General features: G+C 36.9%; 5 protein-coding genes across 12 annotated transcripts in view; 1 reads left to right on the top strand and 4 right to left on the bottom strand.

Moving 5' to 3' along the window:
- The first annotated feature begins 175 nt into the window (after positions 1-175).
- Positions 176-2,621, top strand: LOC107715989 (gap junction beta-3 protein-like). Its single transcript, XM_016522276.1, has one exon. The coding sequence runs from the start codon at positions 580-582 to the stop codon at positions 1,510-1,512; it is 933 nt and encodes a 310-aa protein (XP_016377762.1). The 5' UTR covers positions 176-579; the 3' UTR covers positions 1,513-2,621.
- Positions 2,622-4,338: 1,717 nt separating this feature from the next.
- Positions 4,339-7,985, bottom strand: LOC107715992 (hydroxymethylglutaryl-CoA lyase, mitochondrial-like). 3 transcript variants are annotated; one of them, XM_016522281.1, is made up of 8 exons: positions 7,877-7,985; positions 7,648-7,716; positions 7,222-7,329; positions 7,007-7,102; positions 6,740-6,888; positions 6,372-6,624; positions 5,698-5,823; positions 4,339-4,941 (listed from the first exon to the last, which is right to left on the bottom strand). In XM_016522281.1, the coding sequence occupies exons 1-8, from the start codon at positions 7,976-7,978 to the stop codon at positions 4,840-4,842; spliced, it is 1,005 nt and encodes a 334-aa protein (XP_016377767.1). In that variant the 5' UTR covers positions 7,979-7,985; the 3' UTR covers positions 4,339-4,839. The 3 variants fall into 3 exon arrangements, with proteins under 3 accessions (XP_016377767.1, XP_016377766.1, XP_016377765.1); XM_016522280.1 differs by having other exon boundaries at positions 7,648-7,737; XM_016522279.1 differs by having other exon boundaries at positions 7,648-7,746.
- Positions 7,986-8,870: 885 nt separating this feature from the next.
- LOC107715994 (zinc finger and BTB domain-containing protein 8A-like) lies at positions 8,871-13,241 on the bottom strand. 2 transcript variants are annotated; one of them, XM_016522282.1, is made up of 4 exons: positions 12,833-13,241; positions 11,039-11,874; positions 9,952-10,121; positions 8,871-9,701 (listed from the first exon to the last, which is right to left on the bottom strand). In XM_016522282.1, exons 1-4 carry the CDS (start codon positions 12,895-12,897, stop codon positions 9,381-9,383), a joined length of 1,392 nt encoding a protein of 463 aa, XP_016377768.1. In that variant the 5' UTR covers positions 12,898-13,241; the 3' UTR covers positions 8,871-9,380. The 2 variants fall into 2 exon arrangements, with proteins under 2 accessions (XP_016377768.1, XP_016377769.1); XM_016522283.1 differs by lacking the exon at positions 12,833-13,241 and adding an exon at positions 11,955-12,202.
- Positions 13,242-13,402: 161 nt separating this feature from the next.
- On the bottom strand, positions 13,403-20,053 carry LOC107715995 (UDP-glucose 4-epimerase-like). Of its 3 annotated transcripts, none has more exons than XM_016522286.1 (11): positions 19,954-20,053; positions 19,463-19,592; positions 18,874-18,989; positions 18,253-18,366; positions 17,864-18,040; positions 17,679-17,792; positions 17,488-17,554; positions 15,930-16,015; positions 15,764-15,841; positions 15,321-15,435; positions 13,403-13,784 (listed from the first exon to the last, which is right to left on the bottom strand). In XM_016522286.1, the coding sequence occupies exons 2-11, from the start codon at positions 19,581-19,583 to the stop codon at positions 13,720-13,722; spliced, it is 1,053 nt and encodes a 350-aa protein (XP_016377772.1). In that variant the 5' UTR covers positions 19,584-19,592; positions 19,954-20,053; the 3' UTR covers positions 13,403-13,719. The 3 variants fall into 3 exon arrangements, with proteins under 3 accessions (XP_016377772.1, XP_016377773.1, XP_016377771.1); XM_016522287.1 differs by lacking the exon at positions 13,403-13,784 and adding an exon at positions 14,822-15,203 and having other exon boundaries at positions 18,874-18,986; XM_016522285.1 differs by lacking the exon at positions 13,403-13,784 and adding an exon at positions 14,822-15,203.
- Positions 20,054-21,328: 1,275 nt separating this feature from the next.
- The window catches only part of LOC107715996 (cytospin-A-like), an 18,092-nt gene continuing 13,780 nt past the window's right edge, over positions 21,329-25,640 (bottom strand). For all 3 annotated transcript variants that reach the window (XM_016522291.1, XM_016522289.1, XM_016522288.1), the window contains exons 10-12: positions 22,651-22,767; positions 22,503-22,562; positions 21,329-21,904 (exon numbers count right to left, since the gene is read on the bottom strand). In XM_016522291.1, coding sequence (XP_016377777.1) covers positions 21,815-21,904; positions 22,503-22,562; positions 22,651-22,767 — 267 coding nt within the window. In that variant the 3' untranslated portion in view covers positions 21,329-21,814. The remainder of the gene's footprint in view (positions 21,905-22,502; positions 22,563-22,650; positions 22,768-25,640) is intronic.

Consider the following 25,640-nt stretch of genomic DNA (forward strand, 5'->3'; position numbering starts at 1 on the left):
TCCATGCAAACCTGTTTGATTTGTTATGGATATTAAGCTCCAAAATAAAAAAAATGCATCATGAATGCATCATACGATCCATACGACTTGTGCACTATATACTTAAAGTCTTCTGAAGTCATACAATAGTATTCTGTGAATATCAGACTGAAAATTAAGTAATTATTCACTTTAATCCTCACCTCAAGTGATCTGCTAATTGCTGTGATCAGATCATTGAGTCAGTGAGTTGAATTCAAGAAGCAAATCAGTTTAATGAATGAATGAATCATTCAGGACCTCTTTCCCAAAATCACTATAATCCATTCATTATATGGATGAGTGGCCTAGTTATTCTTAAAAAAATGACCTTTTCAGTGCGCTGGAATAACATGAGGGTGAGAAAATGGTTGAACTATCCCACCATCTTGCTTTTAAATACAAGAAGTTGTTTTGAATGAGTTCACTCTTGATTTTTTCTTCTTCTTCATTGTTTTCAATCTTCAGGTTGCTGTATTCTTTATCAGAGATATTCAGTGTCAAAAAGGATCAGAGGACACATTCAGAGAAGAGAAGTGTGAGTAGGCCTTGCTCTGAGCCATGGACTGGAAGACTTTTCAAGCCCTGCTCAGTGGGGTGAATAAATACTCCACTGCATTTGGCCGGATCTGGCTCTCAGTGGTTTTTGTGTTCAGGGTGATGGTTTACGTTGTAGCGGCTGAGAGAGTTTGGGGCGATGAGCAGAAAGACTTTGACTGCAACACCAAGCAGCCGGGCTGTGCAAATGTCTGCTATGACCACTTCTTCCCCATTTCCCACATCCGACTGTGGGCCCTGCAGCTCATCTTTGTCACCTGTCCATCGCTGATGGTGGTCATGCACGTGAAGTACCGCGATGAGCGCGAACGCAAGTACCGCGAGAAGCACGGTGAAAAAGCCAAGCTCTATGACAACACGGGGAAGAAGCACGGTGGACTGTGGTGGACATACTTGATAAGCCTTTTTGTCAAGACTGGCATCGAGATCACTTTCCTGTACATCCTCCATCATATTTATGACAGTTTCTACCTGCCAAGGCTGGTGAAGTGTGATGTCCAGCCATGTCCCAACGTTGTGGACTGTTACATTGGTCGACCCACAGAGAAAAGAGTCTTCACCTACTTCATGGTTGGAGCTTCAGCTCTTTGCATAGTGCTCAGTGTCTGTGAGATCATCTACCTGATCTCCAAACGCGTCATTCGATGTGTCAACAAGATGAAGAGGCATCACAGAAGCAGCACACCACTTAATGGACGATACCGAGACGAGGACAGCAACTGCACCCTTCCTATGCATGAATTGGACAGCAAACCCGAGTTTAAGTTGGAGTCTAAAACAGATTTTAAGTCTGACTATAAACCTGGGTCTAAACCACAGTTTAAATCTGAACTCAAGCCAACATTTAAGCCAGCGTACAGATTGAGTGTCGACATGAGAGCTTCTGCTCCAAATCTCTCAGTACCCATGTACAAGATACAGTCTGATATACTTTGAAGAACATTTGTTTTTCTCCAAGTATTCACAAAGTCATATTTAGGTATAAAACAAGCTTTGAATGTCTGGACAGTCTCAAAGTCTTTCATTGTCCATCAAGACCTATAAAACTGCCAATCTTGGGTCATTTGGCCGAAGGTTCATGAAATTCTATATGCCAAATTCAGAAACTTTTGCCTTGGAAACAGTAGGGATTAAGTGGCCTGCCTAGTGGGGCAGTGGAAATGAACCAAGATTGTGATATCACTGGTACCTGGGTTCAAACCTGGAGTCTTTTGATTAGCAGCCTAGTTCCTTCAGGCTTCAACTCCAGCTCAAATGACTGCATAACCGCCATGATCCTAAGAATTAATGGGGACCGAATGCATTCCTTCTGATTCATTTCTTAAAAAGATCAAAGGTGAAAACCCATGAAAAAGCTGAAGAGTTATCAAATAACCAGGAAGGCTTTCATGGAGAACACACCCTGCATACAAAACCCACCTCCACCTTCACACGCACACAAAAAGATAGGAGGAAGAGTGAGGTTCTATTGTGTGTTAAAAGACGTAATGAAAATGCCTCATGGGTGTCATTGTTTACGGTGTCTCATTTCTCAATGTCCTGGTATTTGTTACAAAGATCAGAAATTTTATAGTTGAAGCTGTTCCAACTATCACCGTTTCATAGAGATCATAGTGGTGGTTTATATGCAAACACACCTGAACTCAAATTCATATGCTGGAAAAATGAGAGGTATATATTAAATATCACACAGTTTCCATAAGATGGACAATCAGGGAAAGTTTTTCTTCCATTATTTGTTGTAACTTTACTGTAGACTGTGGACTCATCTGATCTACACTTGGCAAGCATTTGTAAGAGTCTGACTTTGTTCAGACTTGCTGTTATGATTGTGTTACATATTTTAGCTGAGATTTTTCATGAAGCTGCACACCCTGCCTTTGTATCAAAAGCTGAATTTTTGAAGTTTTTATAAAATTGCCATAATGGAGTTCTTCGTTTGTATGACAGGTATTGTAAATGAGGATGCTTTTAAAGTTTATTAATTTTGATACTCTATAAATAAAGTACAAAAACAGCCATTTTATCACATTTTGAAGAGATTATTTTGGTGCGAAAAAGCAATAGCTTAAATCATGAACAGACAAAGAGGAAACAATCAAAGAGGAAACGGATTTAAGGAAGTGAATAAACAACTTCAATTAACTTTGACAGAACATGGAACATGAAAACCATTATTTATTATCCTTTGTCAGAACTTATTGTAATACTGATCAATTTACACTGATCTATTTCAAATCTTTGCACAACTATTCAAATGTTTGCAGTCACTAAGATTTTTAATACTTTTATTTGGCAAGAACGCATTAAATTGATCAAAAGTGACAGTAAAGACTTTTATATTGCTACAAAAAATATTTCAAATAAATGCTTTTTGAGCTTTCTATTCATCAAAAATTTAAATATTTAACATGGTTTGCAAAAAACACTGAACTGTTTTCAACTGTGATAAGAAATGTTTCCTGAGCTCCAAATCAGTAACTGCTTTACAAACAGTTCACTGTGGAATTTTGAATGGATCAAAATCTCTGAAATGTATCGTAATGCCTACTCAAAGTATAGCTTATTTGTTCATAAAGAGATATTAATATATAGATAAACTTTTTATAAAATTGTTCTTCAAAATAAGCAAATATGAACATTCACAGCCTTGCATTAACAGAACATTACTTCCTGATCAAAGTACAAAAGCTATTATTCACTTCTAAATAACTTTTTTTCTTAGAGTCTTAGAGTTGATGAAATGCATTGAGGGTGCGTGTATGATGTCAAACATAATGTGTAAAACTTGTTGATCCAGTTAATCGGCCTTCAACAGATAACAGAAGTACTTCTTGTAACTGAAATTGTTACTTTCCTCTTGGTCAGAAGGATCCAGTTTTACATTGTTACTGTTATGAAAAGTTCAATTGTCAGCATAACCGGTAAAAGTAAACCTGAAAGAGAAGTTTGGCACACTGCATAAGAACACCATAATACACATTTCTCATCATCTTGTCTTTAATTATTAAAATTAATAATCTCTTATTAAATAAAAAGTGTGAAAGTAATAATCTCTTATTAAATAAAAAAAAAAACTGAAGCAAAAAAATAAAATAATAATAATTCAACAATGTCAGTTATCAACACAAAGAGAAACAATAATAAGCTGTTGTAACCCACAAGACATGTCTCAACAATAAATTAAAGGAAATGAAAAGGGATTTTCCTTAGCACAGAGAAAGCACTCAAATTTTTCATGTTTTTTCCTGGAAAGAAACAAAATCAATAAGTAGTCATAATGGTGCACAATGGTGCAAAATCTTTTCATTATAATGGGTTTGTTATGAATACCAGTTTAGTAATGCATTTGTCTGGTAATTACAGATATTTCCGTCTCAAAATGAGTCAAAGCACACACCAACACAAGTACGGGGATATCAGATATAAAACCATTTGTGACGTCTCATTCTATGATACATTAGCAAACAAATACACTAATCAAGATTAGTAATGTGATGCAGTCTAACTAGCAAGACATTTGCATCTAGATTAGGCCTGTCACGATAACAACTTTTTGTTGTGCAATATAGTGCCCCAGAAATAATTGCGATAAGCGATATTACTGTCATTTTAAATACCGTTTTATGCCACTGAATATATAATCATAATGTAACAGCATAATAATGCAAGAAGGCCAACACACTTCCAAATGACATAGTGACATAAATTTTTAAGTAAATATAATGGGCGATATATTGCGTCACCAAAAATTATTGCGGTCATGTACATATATTGCGTGATAAGTCGATATATTGATTATTGCGACAGGCCTAATCTAGATATGATTCATAATATTCTGCAAAGTCAAATTCTGTCCCGTTCTGGCATTTATTGCCTTTAGGCAACAAACGATCTTGCTTCATCACTATGTAAATATTTAATTAATTCATTAGAAATATACATATACATTGTAGTTATCAAATGTTGCCTGTCATCAGAAATCAAGGCACTAGAGAACAGTTTGGGTCCGTCTGGTTGTGAATATTGGGTGATACGAGCTCACAAGCGCCCATTTCATCACTAGCTTCATTCATACATTCACAGTAGAGAACGGATGCGCTCATCCCCAATGTCCAGCTCCACTGTGTTTAGAGATATTTATTTCAAAGATATTATAAATTAAGAGATTTCACAGCATACTAAGGGGTAACGTATAGTGACCTCCAAAAGAGTAATGTCATCATACCAGGGACTATAATCACTATAAAGAGAAAGAAGACTTCAGAGCTTGCAGGAGGCCTGAGCTACTTTTGAATTTGTCCTTCTGTTGAGTGAATGACAGATGTATGAGCCAGCAGCCAACAGTTTGGGCAGGTCCACTCCCTGAAACAAAGAAACTACAGCTTAAATGTGTGGTATAACTTTTTTTTAAAATTATTATTATGTAGTTTTATACCCAGAGGTCCAGTGATGTTTTTGTGACATACATTAAATTTTTTAAAGTATAATTATTATTTTATGACCATTTTCCACCATTCTCTGATCCCACAAGTGAATAATGATTTTAAAGCTGCAGGAAAATGTTCAAGACGCATTTTTTAGGTTTTCCTACCTAAAAAAGAGGTTAGAAAGAGGAGGCAGAACGGTTTATGTTTAATAAATATTAATCTTTTTTTTTCTGAAGTTGGTCATTATCGTTGGTCTTTATGGAATATATATATATTACCATTCAAAAGGTAAGAAAGATTTTTTAAAAGAAATTATACTTTTATTCAGCAATTCAATTAATCAAAAGTGACAGCAAAGACATTCATAAAACGATTTCTTTCCTTACATAAGAATTTTGTTTCAAATAAATGCTGTTCTTTTGAACTTTCTATTCATTAAAGAATCCTGAAAAAAACGTATCACTGTTTCCACAAAAAGATTAAGCAAGCCCAACTGTTTTTAACATTGATAATAATAAGAAACTTTTCATGATTTCGTGTGTGACGCCCCATAGTAAATCAAGTTGTTTTAGGTTGGACTGGTGAGATTATGCATTTACAGACCAGAATTTTCTAAAAGAATCCAGACTGCTGTTAAATCTGACTGAGAGAATAAGATGTAAATGTGACACAGACACAGTCCTGGACTTACAGTATGGATTCCCAGTCCATGCAGCATATAGACCACATCTTCAGTTGCAACATTCCCAGAAGCCCCCTGGGCATAAGGGCAGCCGCCCAGCCCTGCAACGGATGAGTCCACAACACTTACGCCATTCTAGAAAAGAACACATGAAACAAAGGTGTGCTGTATTTTAGGGCTGTCAAAATGACTGAAAAACTAAATTCGATTTTTTCTACTTAAATATTATATTCGAATTTAAAAGGCATAATTTCAGTTAGGGGGAAAAAAGCTTTTGGCTTCTCTCCTGAGGCCACAAGAGGGCGCATCGAGCAAAATATTATGCACGTTTCTTCAAAGCGTAATAAAATAACACTACTATCTTTGAAAAAAAATGCATAATGTTTAAAATAATGTTTATAAACCATATATAAAGTTGCTTAAACAATTAGTATTCGAAATTCGATTTTTTTTTTTACAGCCCTACTTACTGTATTTAAAGAGTAGTTGCTCATTTTAAGAATGTGAAAAATGAAAAGGCCAGAATGCATGGTGTGTACGCAAGGCAATTGTGTCATTAAAGTTTAAGTATAAGAATGGGTCTCCAAAGACAATAAACCAATATGAATATAGCAAAATTATAGACGTCAAGACAGACAGGCAGAGAGGTACTGGACATTTATTCCACACACTTCCTTACTCACCTGTAATGCTACAAGTATGTTAGCAAGTGCTTGTCCGTAAGTGTCATGACAGTGAACTGCTAAAGCCTCCACGGGAACCTCTTTCTTCACGGCATCCAACATCTCTGTCATGCCACCTGGAGTGCCCACTCCGATAGTATCACCAAGTGAAATCTCATAGCAGCCCATGGAATACAGTCGCTTAGCAACCTCTGCCACTTTGTTTGGTGATACCTTCCCTTCATATGGACAACCCAGCACACATGACACATAGCTGGGAAAAACAGAGCAAGAGAGGATTTTTCAGAGATAAGAGCACTGGGTTATGGAAAAAAGTCCATAATAAAAATAACCAAGAGACTGAAATGTGCAATCCACAGGTGTCTTACCCTCTCACAGGAACTCCCTCTTGTTTGGCTGCTCTCATCACCTCCTCAAAGCGCACAAGACTCTCATCCACTGAACAGTTTATGTTCTTCTGACTGAAAAGCTCTGATGAAGCACCAAATATTGCTACCTCTTTTGCACCAGCCTTCATCTGAGATTATATATATATATATATATCTTACTGACGCCAAACTTTTGGACCATAGTATATAAATAAACATATTCTGTATAGCACTAGCACATGCTAGTCTGTGTTGTATTTCACTCACAGCAGCCTGGAATCCCTTCAGATTAGGGGTCAGAACGGGGTAGTTCACACCAGGTTTCTTGTAGAGGCCACGCATCACTTCCTCTTGATCAGCCATCTGTCAATCAAATGCAGCCAATCTCTCATAATTCTCTTTCTTTATAGTGTTTTATTGTATGTTGTGAGAGTTTGTTAATTAAATGTTTGCAGGCTTTGATGGTGTGTGCTGCATCTCACCTGAGGGACCCATTTAGGTGAAACAAAACTTGTGGCCTCAATGACAGGAAGTCCTGCTTCTGAGAGCATATCAATCAGATGGATCTTTACCTCAGTGGGAACAATGGTCTGATGGATGCAGAGTTTGTGATTAACAGAAATTATACAGCTCTTGTATTTAACTTTACATGGTTCCAGAACTTTTCCAACATTTGTGATGAATGGATTAGGAAAAAAAATCACACTTAATTACACAGAAATTACTAATATATATATATATATATATATGTGTGTGTGTGTGTGTGTGTGTGTGAAATAACTGTTCACTTTGTGTCACCAGGGTTTGACAGTTGGCAATCTTAAAACAAAAGTGTTTAACCACACTGCACAGAGCTGTCATGCTGGGTGTTGGTGCAGGTTAATTCAGAATTACAGAAAACTTTTCACCTTCTCATTCTGAAGTCCATCTCGTGGTCCAACCTCTACAATCTTCACCCTCTCTGGGAATGAGAATGACTGTGTGGCAGACACGCTGACCTGCCAGATCTCACACACACACACACACACGTCATTACAACTGTGAATAATAAAACTGAATTCATTCGTCAATTAATTCATTTAGGTAAATCCAAACCACGTAACATCGTAACATTCAGGGCAGCAAACTTGAACTTACGGATCTGAGTATTGCGGCAGCAGCGGAGCGCAGAGCGGGTCGGTGAACCCGAGCAAAAGCGAAAGGACCTGGACTAACTCTCATCACGAGCGCGGCCATCATCACACGCCCCCATTCGCCATGACGTCACAAGTTCATATATATATATATGGATTTAGATCTCGCGATAATACGGGATCAGATTTCGAGAAACTCGGCAACTTTTTTTTCTGTTTGGAAGGATGTTTCAAATGTATGGAGTCATTTTTTGTTTTTGTACAAGATACCATTGATTCTAAAAGTACAATTTATTTTCTTACACAACTATTTTACTTGGAAAATATATTCATGTAAAGAAATTGGGTAAAGCTAAGCCACATTGTGAACAATTTATAAAAGAAATTAAACAATACGGTACTACTTTGCACAATATTAGAAACAAAAAAGCTAAAAAGATTTATGAAGCACTATGTCACTTTAATTTGTTTAATTAAATGTTTTACATTTGTACCCCTGTCATATATAGGCTATACACACACACACACACACACACACATATATATTTCTTTACTTATGTAAATGCACGTTCTTTGTATACCTTTTCCTATTTTCATATTTGTTGTGAGATATATATGTTTGTACTAATTTTTGTACATAATTGCATAATAAAAAATTTATTAATTTATAAATACATAAATAAAAACATAATTTCTCTCTCTGCATCAGTCATCGCAACTCTGAGAGCTGAATGTTTTTGTGTCTAAAAGGTTGTGTTAAATGTTGGCATAAAGGTAGAATAAGTTCAGTTATTCCCCCTTTTTTATCCTATTTAAATGCCAATGATGATTCATGCAAAAACTGCATGTTTATAAAATATATTTTTAGTCCAAATAATCAAAACACAAATAATTTTATGTTAAAATAAGACAAATGTCAAAGATGATATATCCAGTGTGAAACAGAAACACATATACTCATATATACAATATTTTATTTAGACAATGTTTATGTTGAGCCTGTGACTGGTAACAATGTAACTCGTTTTGTTTTAAATAAATAAATGAGTCTGTTACACATCACACAAAGCAGGTCACGTGGACACCATGCAGCATAGTTCATTAAATGATAAAAGTAAACCTTGGCATTAACTAAAGTTGTAGTAATCTAATGTGAAAAATTAAAACTGCTTTGAAAAATTAAAGTCGAAACTAGAACATTGCAGTTTTTTTTAATTACAGAAAAATCTGTCCCATTGTATCAGCCATGTATCTAAATTAAATTTCCATATTGTCATTTTGCCCATAAATGCCTTTTAGAAATAAACTAAATATACTTTAAATTACAGAAGTATACTTGTACTTTTATAAAATCTGTTATATTTTAATACTTTAGATTTTCAATGAGAAAGTGTTTTTATTTGTACAAAAATGCACAATCATATCCCTTATGAAATTTTAACAGGCCTTAAACTGCCAGGAAAACAGCTTTTGCCCATTCACCCTTTCACACAACCACAAGCATGTCATCACTTTCCACTGGCTTCCTCGTCACTGTCCTCCACTTCCTGGATTATGAGATCTGCCCCAGAATCTTCTGCGAGGTCATCGTCGTCCATGACCCATGCAATTTGCCTGTTCTCACTCATGTCCTCTTCCACACCCAACAACAGGCCTTCCTTCTCCTCATTTCCATCAGTCCCATCTGTGATCAACTCACTGTAGCCACTCTCTTGAATGCAAACGTCACACAGCCTGTATTTGCGGGTTCCCTCACATACCACTCGCCCAGTGACTTCAGTTACATGGCGTTTGCACTTCCGGCACACAAACTTACAGGCCTGATGGATCTATGGAACACAAGCGATAAAACAGGATGTTTTAGATATCACATTAATGTTTGTGTTTTTTTCGACAGCCTGAAGAAAAGTATAATTATGTTTAATCACATCCATTACACTTGACTCAATTCAGCCCCGACTTAATGTGATCACACAGGAAGTCCAAGAAAAAAATGAATGACCAACAGTAGCATGTGGATGTACAGCCTGTGGAGGTGTTAATGGACCAGACATGTGTGAAGCTGAGTATGTTTCTCACCGTCTCAAAATGGCTGCGCAGGTGTTCCAGGCGAGTGAAACGTTTGCTGCAGGCCTGACAGGGATAAGGACGCTCACCTGTGTGACAGCGGAGGTGACGCTTCAAGTCGGCCTTTCTCTTTACTGTGTGCGTGCAGAATGGACATTTGTAACGCATAGAGGGAGTGGAATCTGAGACAGAGAGAGACAGACATTTACTGTCAGATCCCTTTCATGCATCACCACATCAAATGACTATTTGAAAGCCTATTTAAAATAAAAAAATCTCTTGTTTACTTAGAAAGTTCAAAAACATACTATAAAAGAGAGTTCGAGTAGGAATAAGTGAGGGGGAAAAAGGAGAAAAAGGCTTAAAGGAGAAATGTTTTGCATTTTTAACTTCTGTAAAAGTTTTGGCTGTTGTTTAAGACCTTGAATGGCTCTTAATTGCAAAATGCCATTTGGATTTGTGCAATATGAACATAGAAAATCTAGTCTAAGCACTTTTATTGTGGAGGCAGAGAAATTCTTGCTGGAGGATGAAAAAAAATGTAACATTTAATATTATTTTTAATAAATGTTTTTCCCCCCTGATCCTCATGCACAAATGTGTATGAATGTGTGTGTGTGTATATATATATATATATATATATGAAGGCTGAATTTACTGAATTTATTTGATCAAAATACAAGAAAACAATATTATTGTACAATATTATTACAATTGAAAACTTTTAATTTCTTCCTGTGATGGCAATGCTGTAAAGCAAAATTTTCAGCAGCAATTGAGACTCCAGTCTTCAGTGTCACATAATTCTTCCTAAATCATTCCGATTAGTTCTGGAAATTCATTGTTGAAAAGATTTGTGCTGCTTACTATTTTTGTGGAAACTTTGATACTTTTTAAAGGATTCTTTAATGGTTGTAAAGTTTAAAAACAGCATTTATTTGAAATTGTTTTTTTGTAACAACAAAGATCGTTGCTGTCACTATTGATCAATTAAATGCATCATTGCTAAATACAAGTATTCAAAAAAAATAATAACAATAAAATAAAAACTTACTGACCCCAAAATATATATGCACAATATCTGCAGGTTTGTGCTCACCTTTATTAAACACCCCAACTACCCCAACAATAGACGGAATGTTGGCGTACAGTTCGTCTGCTTTCTGAGAGCAGTGTGATACCACCCCCTGCAGGTCAATGAGAGAAGTGTCTTCTGTTACCAAGCGAATGCTGGCAGTTCTTTTCCTGCTTCCTCTTCTTCTGCGTTCAGAGAGCACAGAGCTGAACTGCTCCTCCTCCATTTGCGCCTCCAGACTGGACTGTGGAGGAGAGTTCTGCTGAAGCCCTGACGGCTGTGGGCTTGTTCCTCTGAAGTCCTCCTGCGTCTGATCCTCCTCTGGTTGATCCCAGAGTCTGGTCTGAGAGCTCATGCTTACGTCACACATGTTGGACGGCTCGATGACATTCTCACATCTGTCCTGAAGTGGACTGGTGTCTGACAGACACAAATACCGACTCTCATCGTCCTCTTTTGTGCTGATCTCAAGGAAAGATTTAATGAAGGTCTTGCAGTAGGAAATGACGTCATTCATCTGCAGGTAGCTAGCGGCTGACATCACTTCTATTACATTAGAGCTATTGAGCTCCAGCTGACCAGAGTAAATGAAGTCCAGGATGATGGCAAAGATCTCAGGGCTGAAGACATCAAAAGAAGCATTTACAGACCCTAGAGTGTCTTTAGCTCCTTGAGACAGCAACATCCTGAAATATCCACTGCTGCCGTAGAGGACGTTACGGTGTGCACGGAAAATCTGACCCTCCACCAGCACACTGCAGTCACAGAACAATTCCTGCTGTCGTTGCTGGTGCAGCTGCTTTAGCAAACAGCTCTGGTGAATGGCTGACATATCAGCACTGGTCCATTTGTGAACAGGCCTGAAAAAAGGAAGTGGGACAACTTAAAAAAAAATTATGAAAGAATGAGTAATTAACTGTTATTTATGATTCAGTTTTACATTATTCCTGCAGCTTGTATGTGCAGCGCCAGTGTTGTGCTTTGTGTGATGTAATGGCAGCGATTTTATTTCACGAAGAGGCAGATAAACTCCGCCCACTGAGCTCTGATTGGATGACACATCTGTCAATTATGTACATTCGCTGTGGAAGGGGCAACACCCGACTTTGCGCATCGGGTAACGAAGGAGAGAAACAGGGAGAGAGAAAAAGAGAAATAAATACAGAAAGATGGAGAGAAGAAGAGAAACGCGTGTTTAAAACATGAAAAATATTACAATAAAGGAAAAATTGGCGACGCTGTTGCTGCTAAAATATCTCATCATTGGATCCCTCGCAGCACGCGCACACAAATACAAAAACTGGGTTACCGTGCAAGACATATATATATAAATAAATAAATAAATAACCAACCCAATTAACATAAAGACATAAATAACGTAGCAACAGAGAAAACGCTAGAAAAGTCACGGCGCCCTATATGTGCAAAACGCCCGCCGGAGAAAGTAATACCTGAGATAATGCGCACACACGCCTGTGATTATCTAAAAGGACATTTAAACATCAACCAGGCATATAATTTCTTGAATTACGAATCAAACCTGTCAGATAAGGGAGAAGAGGCAGTGGGGTGGTTTCTGACGGGAGCCCTGTCGTCCGTGGAGAGCCGCCCACCAAACCGACCTCAGCTAGAAACGCTCCAGACTGGATTTTAAACCGCAAAACACCCGGCTTTGTAAGCACCTTCATCGCCTTTTCATATTTCAGATCACCTGAGTTCGGACGACCCGCAGGTCGGCGTGGAGCCTCGTGCTGGTCCCCGTCGCCCACCCTCTTTACACGGGCACCGTTTCCCCAATCTCTTAAACATAATACTCACAGATGCCCCGCGTCACCCGAACTCCTGTACGGTCGACATGTCCCACTTTCACAAACCATCTCCATTTCTCTGCCTACTTTGGATGTATTTCTCCAGCTTTTGTTATCAGGGCGAACGGCTTTCACTTCCTGCTTTGCCCGAAAGACCGAAACCCGTTTGTGCTGGAAAAACGTTTTGCTGACGTGGGTGTCCGGAGCGCCCGGGACCGGAGAACCGCTTAAAGCACACGCGCCCCCGAACAGCAAGCCCGATACATTTATATGAACAGGTTCTGGCCTTGAAAATGAACAAATGTCCCATTTTAGTATGTTTTTCAGCACTTATGTCGACCCTTTCGTCTCACTGGAAACAGCGCCATTGATTTGACAGGGCACGATGTTCGTTACATACAGTCGAGCCTAATAAGAGTTTTGACAAAAAACAAAAGTAACAACCCCCCCCCCAAAAAACAACAACAACAACATTAATACTGATTTGCTAAATGTACAATCAGTGCGATGCTGAAAAAAATACTGTAAAAATGTTGAACCTGCATGGACATACATAAAACGAGAACACAGCAGACACAAGTTATTTCTAAACAAGTGAAATAATTTTTATTTCATACTGACAATGAAGTATAAATAATTCTGGATTAGAAATGAGCCATTCAGTGTACCTTGATAAAAGTGAGATGACGTGAAATTGGAGGACAAGAGAAAACAAAAGAGAAAGATTTTGAATGTGATAAAATCATTTGTTTAGCTTCTTCAAGTTTCTTGTAATATAATGATTATACATATAATTATTAAAAAATGAAAGACTTCATGGTCCCACTTTGGCTATGTTTATTGCCATGAGTGCAATTCCCTTATTTTCCGTAAGAAACATTCTGCATTCATCCAGTTTCAAGGCTGTGTTCCTTTACTGAATCCTGTGGGATTCTGGGATTGCCAGCGCCACAGATCCTCACCTGTGTGATTAGAAAAAAAAAAAAGTCTGATTAATCATGAGCCGTCGGTACTTCACACCTCATTACACTCTTATCTACTTATGCACGTTGCAGAATTAAAATGATTTCAGTTCACACTCACACTGTGATTATCTAAAAGGACATTTAAACATCAACCAGGCATATAATTTCTTGAATTACGAATCAAACCTGTCAGATAAGGGAGAAGAGGCAGTGGGGTGGTTTCTGACGGGAGCCCTGTCGTCCGTGGAGAGCCGCCCACCAAACCGACCTCAGCTAGAAACGCTCCAGACTGGATTTTAAACCGCAAAACACCCGGCTTTGTAAGCACCTTCATCGCCTTTTCATATTTCAGATCACCTGAGTTCGGACGACCCGCAGGTCGGCGTGGAGCCTCGTGCTGGTCCCCGTCGCCCACCCTCTTTACACGGGCACCGTTTCCCCAATCTCTTAAACATAATACTCACAGATGCCCCGCGTCACCCGAACTCCTGTACGGTCGACATGTCCCACTTTCACAAACCATCTCCATTTCTCTGCCTACTTTGGATGTATTTCTCCAGCTTTTGTTATCAGGGCGAACGGCTTTCACTTCCTGCTTTGCCCGAAAGACCGAAACCCGTTTGTGCTGGAAAAACGTTTTGCTGACGTGGGTGTCCGGAGCGCCCGGGACCGGAGAACCGCTTAAAGCACACGCGCCCCCGAACAGCAAGCCCGATACATTTATATGAACAGGTTCTGGCCTTGAAAATGAACAAATGTCCCATTTTAGTATGTTTTTCAGCACTTATGTCGACCCTTTCGTCTCACTGGAAACAGCGCCATTGATTTGACAGGGCACGATGTTCGTTACATACAGTCGAGCCTAATAAGAGTTTTGACAAAAAACAAAAGTAACAACCCCCCCCCCAAAAAACAACAACAACAACATTAATACTGATTTGCTAAATGTACAATCAGTGCGATGCTGAAAAAAATACTGTAAAAATGTTGAACCTGCATGGACATACATAAAACGAGAACACAGCAGACACAAGTTATTTCTAAACAAGTGAAATAATTTTTATTTCATACTGACAATGAAGTATAAATAATTCTGGATTAGAAATGAGCCATTCAGTGTACCTTGATAAAAGTGAGATGACGTGAAATTGGAGGACAAGAGAAAACAAAAGAGAAAGATTTTGAATGTGATAAAATCATTTGTTTAGCTTCTTCAAGTTTCTTGTAATATAATGATTATACATATAATTATTAAAAAATGAAAGACTTCATGGTCCCACTTTGGCTATGTTTATTGCCATGAGTGCAATTCCCTTATTTTCCGTAAGAAACATTCTGCATTCATCCAGTTTCAAGGCTGTGTTCCTTTACTGAATCCTGTGGGATTCTGGGATTGCCAGCGCCATAGATCCTCACCTGTGTGATTAGATGAAACATTTCAATTAATCATGAGCTGTCAGTACTTCACACCCCATTACACTCTTTTCTACTTATGCACACTGCAGAATTAAAATGATTTCAATTCACACTTACACATCCTCTCCAGGCCGTATTCAGCCTTCCAGCCCAACTCTTTCTCTGCCAGAGTTGGATCTGCATAGCAGGAGGCCACATCCCCACTTCGTCGAGGAGCAATCTGATAGGCAATCTGGGACCAGAGGAAAAATACTAGCATTGAAAAGAATATCAAATCCGAAAAAACTTTTATGCCAATATAAACATCATAACGCAATTTCATAAAAGGCTAAATAAAATATTTGTGTGTGTGTGTGTGTGTGTGTGTGTGTGTGTATGTATGTATGTATATGTATATGTATATATATATATATATATATATATATTTATTTATTCAGCTTTCAGATTATGTATATATCTCAATTTAAAAAAATTGACCCTTATGACTGGTTTTGTGGTCCAGGGTCACATATATTATATATATATATATATATATGGACCACAGCAGGTTTATGCCTCACCTTTCGACCTGAAGCTTTTTCCATGGCATTTACCATCTGCAGCACTGAGTAGCCTGTACCTGTGCCCAGGTTATAAACCTACACAGAGACCAGGGCAGAAATGTAAAACAGGAAAAAAAGGATGTGAAAAATGGAGTACATTAAAGAAGATTAAAAATTGTCTTACTTTACACCCACAGTTGTCCTTCAGTTTCCTGACGGCAGCAATGTGCCCCTTTGCCAAGTCAACAACATGGATGTAGTCTCTCACACCTACCCAGAAAGAATAAATAAGTGTTGTTTTTGTTACTGAAAACTAAACTGAAAATAAAATGGAAAAAATTATTGTTAACTGAAATAAAAACCAACATAACTAGGAAAAAAATGAAAATAAAAAATATTTTATAACTAAACTAAAATAAATAATACTACAAATTAATATTAGAGACAGTATATTATAAAACTTAACCTTTACAACCCACCTGCATTAATCATAAAAATGCCACTGGATAGCAAAAACATTAGACATTGCTCAGAATTTTAACGGCATTTATTTTTTTAATGATACCATTTAGCACATAAACTACTAAAATAAAAATGGAATAAATTGAAATTAGAAAACTAAAAGAAAAAAAAGAAGAAGAAAATACTAAAAGAAAACCAGTGTTATTTTAGCATTATTTATATTAAAATATATGATTAAGGCCCAATCCCAGTTCTACCCCTTACTCCTTCACTTTCCCCTTCGTTTCGTGCGTTCACGTGAAGGGGTAGGGGTGTCTCAATTCTCTTTTGGCTGGAGGGGTAGGGGTAGGGAAAGGGCCAGATAGCCCTTCAAATGAAGATTTTTCGGGACCTCACTTCAAACAAAGGGGTATGATAAATTTCCCCGCATATGGCAATATGGCTGCCCGGGCAAGCATAAATGTAAGTATTTTTTGGCATATATAAGGATTTTAATAACAAATAATCATTTGTTTTATATTACATTCAATCTTGTCTTCATATGTACGGTTATGTTCTCTGAAAAAACGTTTGTAAAAAATCGCTATGATAAAAGTTTGCTAATGTTATTGACTGCACGATAGTTCCACAACATATTTTATTCATACCCGCTGATTTGACAACATAAATACTAGTCCGGTGGCAGGTAACTTATCTTTTACCGCACGTCTGAGTTTGTGATAAACATCGGCGCATTTTCTTTGACGACGTATGATGACGTGCAACTGTGTAGTAGTGGTGTCCCATTTCTTAGGGGAATATTTTCAGCCCTACCGCTTGACATTCTGTTTCAAGGGGCAAGGGGAAGGGGTATAAAATAGAACTGGGATTGGGCCTTAATATAATTTTTTTTAGTTTTTATTTATTTTTAGTTTTTAATATTTCTATTTAGCTTTGATTTATTTTCATCTCAGTTTTAGTCTTTAATCTTAGCAAATTTGGTACTTCAACTTAAACTTATTTCAGTTAGCAACATTACTCACCAATTTTCCCAAATTTTTTTTGTTTTTTTGTTGTTGAGTTTTTCATCTTTTTTTTTTTAAAGTTTATATTTTATTTCAGCTTTGTTTCAATTAACCAAAACAATGTTTAATAGTTCTAGTTAACAATAACAACTTAAACTAACAATAAAGAAAACGAATAAAAATGAAAACAAATTGAACAGATAAAATGAAAAAGAAATAAAAAGTAAATAAGAGAGTTATGGCAGAAACAGCATGCTGAAAACCATCTCTCATCACCTGTTCCATCAGGCGTGCTGTAGTCATTTCCAAACACATTCAGATGTTTTCGTCTGCCAATAGCCACCTGCCATACACAGTGAGAAAGAACAACATCCATTACAATACACATAGACACAGACACAGACACAGACACAGACACACACACACACACACACACACATACGCGCGTGCGCGGTCAGATGGGATACCTGGGCAACATAAGGCAGAAGGTTGTTTGGGATTCCCTGTGGATCTTCACCAATCTGTCCTGAGATGTGAGCACCAATGGGATTGAAGTACCTGAGCAGCACAGCATTCCAGTCCTGCAAGATATTTTATCAGTCACAAACCTGCCAAACACAGTCAATAGTGTCATAAGAGAGCGGTCAGCTACCTTCTCTGCTGTGCATTGGTCCCTGATCATTTCCTCTATGAAGTACTTGGTCTTGCCATAGGGGTTTGTGCAGCCACCCACTGGATGCTGCTCATCAATGGGGAGTTTCTGGGGGTCTCCATAAACGGTGGCAGAGCTGCTGAATACCAGATTACGCACTCCATGAGACTGCATCACCTGATTCAGACACATACACAGGGACACAAACAGTAAGGCATTCCTTAAGAGCCGAAATCACTAACACACATACACACAGACTACGAACTGTACTGAATCTGCATTTCAAGAATCAGCTCAAAGATTCATATAGATACTCCATGCATAAAAATTATTCATGCATAAGGACAATCCATGCAAAAACATTTTTACAATTTAGACACATTTCTTACCTCCAGCAGATCGATGGTTCCTGTGAGATTGACTCTGTAGTACCGTAAAGGCTGTTCTACTGATTCACCCACAGCCTTCAGTCCTGCAAAGTGCATCACTGCATAGAAGGAGTGCTGGGACACAGAGAGCAGAGAGGAAACAATCAACTCCATTAACCACTAAGAGGCGCTATTACACATGATTTCACCAGGTCGGTTCAGAAATCAGGATTTGAGTTAGTTTTTGTGAAGAAAAAGCTATTATGAACGAATTAGTGCAAGCATATTTTTTTTTATTTAGCATATCTGTTTTATTTATATTTATATATATATATATATATATATATATATAAATAAATAAAAAATGGGAATATATAAAAATATACATAAAATATATGAAAACATATGAAAATAATATAAAATAAAAAGTAGATGTTATGGCTAACTAATAATAAAAAAGTATGTATTATTAATATATGTATGATTATATATATATATATATATATATATATATGCATGCATGTATAACAATATGAAGAAAACAGGAGACATGTTGTGGCTCAATGTAGAACAATAATATGAGGATTAGATTTCATTATACAGAGCAAGTAATGGATATAAACAGTGCATGTTAATTTTTACCTTTATGAATATTTTCTCCAGTCCAGGTTTATCTAGAAGGTCCAGCTCATGGAACTCAATCTGAGTATTCAGAAATTTCTCTATTCTTCGCAAGCTCTCTGGAACATCACCATCTCCTCAACAAAACACACATCCACAAAGAATGACAGATATATAAAAACAAAAAACATTAGAAAATACAGTGAACTACAAAAAATAGGATACATTAATTTAAATCTAAAAGTTTTGTCCTAAATTTAAAAGCAAAAATAACAATATTACTACAATATATTTAAGCAAAACGTATTTTTTTTTTTTTATAAATTACATTTTTTTAAAATAGAATTAAATATACAATTAAATGCATGTTATTAATAAAATTTTAAATTTTATATTAGTTACTTATTATTTCAAGTTTAGTTACTGAGACTGTGTATTGCTTCACCCAGCAAATAATACTACATGTAGTCCACACAAGGGCTCACTGTGTGTGCAGGATATTTCTGAGGCTCTTTGTAATGCAGTGAGATTTACTGAGAAGGGTCCCTCTGTGTTCAGAATACCACTAAAGCCCTTCTTCACTATGTGTGAATTATTGAAGTCTGTTTACCTCTGACAGCATTACTGAAGTTATCGATGACCACAGGGTGATAACCAGCCTCTATGAGCTCCACAACACAGTGGCTGCCAATGTATCCAGCTCCTCCTGTCACCAAGATCTTCTGAGGCATGTTGAGAGCCTTCAGCACAGATGAAAAGACACACAAAGGTGAATTATTGTAATTACTGGTTCATTGTTAACAGATATGTGGGTGTGTTCTATTCAACCTGTACGTGAACTACGTGGCTTTACCTCCACCTGCACAATCCTGTTTCACTATGAATTGAGCTCTTTCATTTATTAATGCATGTCACATCCCTAAAACATTCAAGAGATTACTTCAATTCACTCTACCTACACTGGTACACACTGATATACAACACAGTAAAACTTTGAAAGTCACCTGACTGAAGGAATAAAGTAAGATTTCTTAGCTGTCAGAACAAAACAAACTATGCAACATAATACAACAGTTCACATTCAGATGTATTCACACTCACCGTGCTGATGAATGGGGATCAATGAGGGTGACAGCAGGCGGTACAGTGACAGGCGAGCCGTTTGCTGAGTCTCTTTGGTTTATTCATTCTCACTTCCTGGTTTCAGGGACACGTGGAAGTGTGTGAAGCTGCTAATGTACGTTTGAGAAGCGTTATTCACTTTCAAAGGAAAAGTCTCTCATATTTTGGTAAAATACGGTACTTATTTATTTATTCATTTTTATTATTTATTTATTACAAGAGTATTCATTAATGCAGATTTTTTAAATAGCGACCAGCAGGAGATCAGTGTCCAGTGAATTAAAACTGTAAATGCCCTCCTAAGAATATATTATATGTTCATTGAAATACACTCTTTGAAGACCAATGTAAGCCAATATAAATAAGGAAGGAAAAGAAAGACTTTAAATTAAAACTTTTAAGTAATATTTAAAGAAGACATTTAAGTAATATTTATGTACGGCACCAACATAAAGTACGACCTAGATTAATCAAGCATTCTCACAGACACGTTTATTATAGAAAATTTACTTATTTACTGGAGAAATAATTTCCCTTATGCCCATAACTTTCACAACTTTCATTCTTACGTGTCGGTCCTGTGGAAGTTACGTGGTCGAATAAAATAATCATATGTCAGTCAGCTGGTCTTTATTCGTTTATTTCAAAACAAGAAGAGTCACTTCCATATATCAAAGACTACGTCATAACTAAAACTGAAATTAGGAATAATATTAAAAATAAATAGGAATACATTTCTAACAGTGACAGAGAGAATGGATAAAATATTGGAAGCAATAATGAAAAACAGACATAAACAATATAATCAAAATATTTATTTATCAATTCATGCCTTTGGAATCTTATTTTCCTTTAATATCTACATCACACGAATAGTACTTTGGTGTCAGAGTATCAGTGATGGTTTTGGGGCTCAAAGAAAACAAAATGAAATAATCAGCTCAGTTCCTTAACCAGGCTTTAACATCAATCATCAATTAATCAACATCAAAATGGCAAAAAGACAAATTGAAACCTGCAATACTACATGAAAACCAACAGAGGGCAGAAAGGTTAACAAAACAGTAATTTTGATGGACACTCTTCATCCAACTCACAACCCTACTTTACACAGACACTCCAGCCATTCTCAGGAGCTGCTCAGGAGATCTATAATACTAGTACAAGCTATTCAATAGCATTCCTTCCAGTTCATTTCAGTGGGATGAATGCAGGGCTGGTGCAGGACCCCCACAAGTAAGCAACCTGTTTGCTTAGTTTTTGGGCTCAATGCTGATTGGTTAATGGCACAACAAGAAAGCACACAGTCACAAGCCCTTAAGTCCATTTGACAGCTCTTCAGTATAATTTCTCAGGAGCTGCTCAGGAGATCTATAATACTGGTACAAGCTATTCAATAGCATTCCAGTTCATTTCAGTGGGATGAATGCAGGGCTGGTGCAGGACCCCCACAAGTAAGCAACCTGTTTGCTTAGTTTTTGGGCTCAATGCTGATTGGTTAATGGCACAACAAGAAAGCACACAGTCACAAGCCCTTAAGTCCATTTGACAGCTCTTCAGTATAATATAATGAAAAAAGCAATTCATTTGTTGTTTGTGAGAAGTCAGAATACGTGGAAGTGTTAGCAGGCCATGCTAACCAGCAAAACCTTATCTAGAGTCTCTAATACAAACCTCTTAAAAATCTGATCCCAGATCAACAGCTAAAGATGAACTTTCAGGCCCACTTTAAGGTTACTTGAAGTTGTGTACTCCCCTCAGAGCAAATACTGATGCTGTGGTGGAATTTTGAAAGCATTCGTGATCACTATAAATGATCAGGACGTGTATATTCACAGTCTTACATCTCAAAATGGCGATAGATGCTCTCTACGTATTCCAGAACTTTGTGCCAGTCTGGTGCTTCATCTATTAGCATCTCCTCCACCGTCTGAGGAACCACAAAGAAACATTAGTCAGAAATTAACAACCACACAAAGTCATACTAATATTCATATTTGCAACATTTCCATGAATTGTGTTTGAGTTATTTTTTGATTCACAATTGTGTCATCATGTTCACGATTGTTATCATGTTCAGCCAATCATGTCTGAGGCATTTACATATCCATTCAGTCATGTTTGAGTAATTCTCATGTTCAGCCAAACATTTCTGAGCCAATACATCCCTTACGAAAAATTTTGGGGTGTTGATCGACTCCATCTACCTTTTGATTATCGTTCTCAATACAATTCATAGTCTTTTTTTCAGCTTTTTGTTCAAAATGTTATTTCTTTTTTTATTATTATTTATGAAACTTAATCTATTCAATCATGATTGAGTCATTTTCACATCTGGCCTGTCAAGTTTCTCATTCTCATCTGATCCGATAGCTGACGGATTCTTTTCTTTTTTTTTTTCCAAGCTGGAACTAATTAATAGTGCATTGGTTGATTTGTTTGGTGGTGGAATCAGGGTGTAGTAATCAAAATGATTGAGTTATGAAATTGAATACAACTGTTTAGCAAAAAAATTCAAGTTCACTCACCAGTGATGCAGAGATTCCAAAACCTTCTCCAGTTTGGAATGCTAGAGTGAGATTCTCTTTCTGTGGATAAAATCATCATCAACATCATCATAACAACCCTTATGTTAATATGTTTGTATGCAAGTCATGTGTATGAAGTGTGTATTACCTTATTCTCTGGACTGAGTTTGTCATATGGTATGTGAGAGGGGAGGTAACTGTGGTAAATCGCACAAAAGGCCAAACCATCCACCCAGCAACTGCTGAAATTAGTGATCTCAATATTCTGAGAGAAAGACAGGAGGCAGCAAAATTTAGTTATTTATTTATACGTTTATTTGAATAGGGACAATACAATAAACATAATTCCAGTCAAAGACTGGAAAAACATGCACTGCACATAGAGATTATAGCTGACGTTAATTTGCATCTTATGTCCCTAGAAAGGCTTTTCTAAAAAATTAATACATATATAAATAACCAAAATAATTATAATAAAAGAACTATCTGTAGCCTACCAAAACAAACAAACAAACAAAAAACTAATGTAACAAATCCTTCATACAATATCCTCATACATTACAAACAGAATACAGAACAACCACATGCCCAAGTTTTATAGACTCTTCCAGTCCTAATAAATAACTAGTAAGGAAGCATATTAAAATATAAATATGCGTACAGGTCTGGTTTATTTTGAGCCAACGCTTAACCGTCAATGTAAAAGACTTTATATCATGTATCACTTTAAACTCATTTGGCAACATATTCCAAAGTTGGGATCCCTTTACAGAAAATGCTCTTTGCCCTTGTGATGTTCTACAAAACCCAATTCTACAATTTCCAACCTCTGTGCTCCTAGTGGTTCGGCCTATATCATCGTGTCTCTTTATCATATAACAGAAGGTGCCTTATTACGCAAGCATTTCAAAATCAATTTCACGTATGATAAATTTGTAAAATTCATAAAACTAAGCATATGCCATTTCTTTAAAATATGACAGTGATGCCATTGATTTGGCTTTTTATCCACTATTTTTAAAGCCCGATTATACAGCATCTCAATTTTTCTAATTAAAGAGTCAGTAGTTTGAGACCACACTGTAATACAATATGAGATACGGGACAAAATCATTGTATGCAGGAAGGAACAGATGAGCTGCCTCAGTCGTAATGTAATGCCTAATAAGTTTAAAACAATTTAAGTTAATCTTAACTATTTTTGAAAGTCTTTTTATATGTTTGTCAAATTCAAATTGTGAATCAAGAACTACTCCTAAAAATGTTCTTTCTATTAGAAAAACACATAAAAACAGTATTCTTAACATTTAATGTAAATAAGAGAAAATAAGAGAGACAGGCAAATATTCTACATATATCTATTCTACATAGTCCAATTTTATTGCATAATTTTTTTCTGGCCAAGAACCACCCACTTAGACAGGAAGAGACTGGGGGACTGACATACATTTTCTTCTGCTGTTTGGTTGTATCTCAAATAGTTTGTACCACAGTAATATACCTGCATAGAAAAAGGTGATTTAAATAATGGTGTGGCAGTCTTCATGAATGGTTGTACAGACAAAAATAATCAGCCGAATCAAATATAATAATGCAGAAGCTAAAAAAGTCCCTATTATTTCACAGATATAATTTAAAAGCACAACAGAATATACATGTGCACCACAGTTTAAAATGTTTTTGAAAGAAGTCTTTTATGTTCACCGAGGCTGCATGTATTTGATCAAAAATACAGTAAAATAGTAATATTGTGAAATATTTTACTATTTAATTTTTACTATTTATTTTACTATTTAACTGTTTTCTATTTTAATCTATTTTAAAATGTAATTTATTCACGAGATGGCAAAGCTGAATTTTCAGCAGTCATTTCTCCAGTCTTCAGTGTCACGTCATCCTTCAGAAATCGTGCTGCTTAATATTTGTGTGGAAATCATGATACATTTTTTTTTCCAGAATTCTTTGATCAATAGAAAGTTCAAAAGAATGGCATTTATTTAAAATATAATTTTTGTAACATTATAAATGTCTTTACTGTCACTTTTCATTCATTTAATGCAGCGGTTCTTAATCCTGGTCCTCGCGACCCCCCGCTCTGCACATTTTGTATGTTTCTCTTATCGCTTCAGAGGTTTGTTCCATTCGACCTTAAGTGCCCTGCGAAGTGGACATCACAGAATATTCCGTTTGAAAGGAGCGTGTATGTTCCAATGGGCATTAAAGTGCACGAGATGTGACTACTATGCAAATCTCATGATTACGGTTAAATAACCCTTCACACTTCTGTAGTAAGTTTTGTCTGTGTGTGAAAATGCAGCAGGCAGCGGTGTAGCATAAATCTGTGTTCTAAAGTGAAGTAAACTTCAGCTGATTTCCCATGTGCAGGGAGTGGAGAGCAGTGAACACTGTGTAGGGACCATGTCAATCGGAACACATTTCATTCATGGAGCTCTCTTTTAACGAGCTGGTGATTTAAATCAAGTGTGTTAAACAAGAGAGACATGCAAAATATGCAGAGTGGGGGGGTCGCGAGGACCAGGATTAAGAACCGCTGATGAAAGTGAAGTGACATGTGGCCAAGTATGGTGACCCATACTCGGAATTTGTGCTCTGCATTTCTGATTTAATGCATCTTTGCTGAATAAATACAAAACAATCTAAAATTTACAAAAATTACAAAAATTGTACTGACTCCAAACTTGTACATCTAGTTGACTTGCTATTAAGTGCCTCAAAAAAAAAAAAAAACAAGAAGTGAACTTTGGGAAATTCAGTATTTGTTGCTTCAACCCAGTAACTTATAAACACAATTTTCAGGCTTCCTTTTGCAGACTGGTAAAAAAAAAACCTGTGTGTCAGACTAGAGCTTTCCAGAAAAAGTGCTTTTCAGTTGTGTGTACAATGTGCATCAAACAGTCAGTGAAAGGATCGTAGCGTACTTGGAATTAGTGCTCAGCATTTAACCCACCCAAAGTGCACACACACAGCAGTAAACACACACACACACCGTGAACACACACCCGGAGCAGTGGGCAGCCATTTTTGCTGCGGCGCCCGGGGAGCAGTTGGGGGTTCGGTGCCTTGCTCAGTCGTGGTATTGAAGGTGGGAGAGAGCGCTGTACATTCACTCCCCCCATC

The sequence above is a fragment of the Sinocyclocheilus rhinocerous genome, unplaced genomic scaffold (genome assembly GCF_001515625.1).
Source record: "Sinocyclocheilus rhinocerous isolate Xijiao unplaced genomic scaffold, SAMN03320098_v1.1 scaffold749, whole genome shotgun sequence".
Classification (NCBI taxonomy): Eukaryota; Metazoa; Chordata; class Actinopteri; order Cypriniformes; family Cyprinidae; genus Sinocyclocheilus; species Sinocyclocheilus rhinocerous.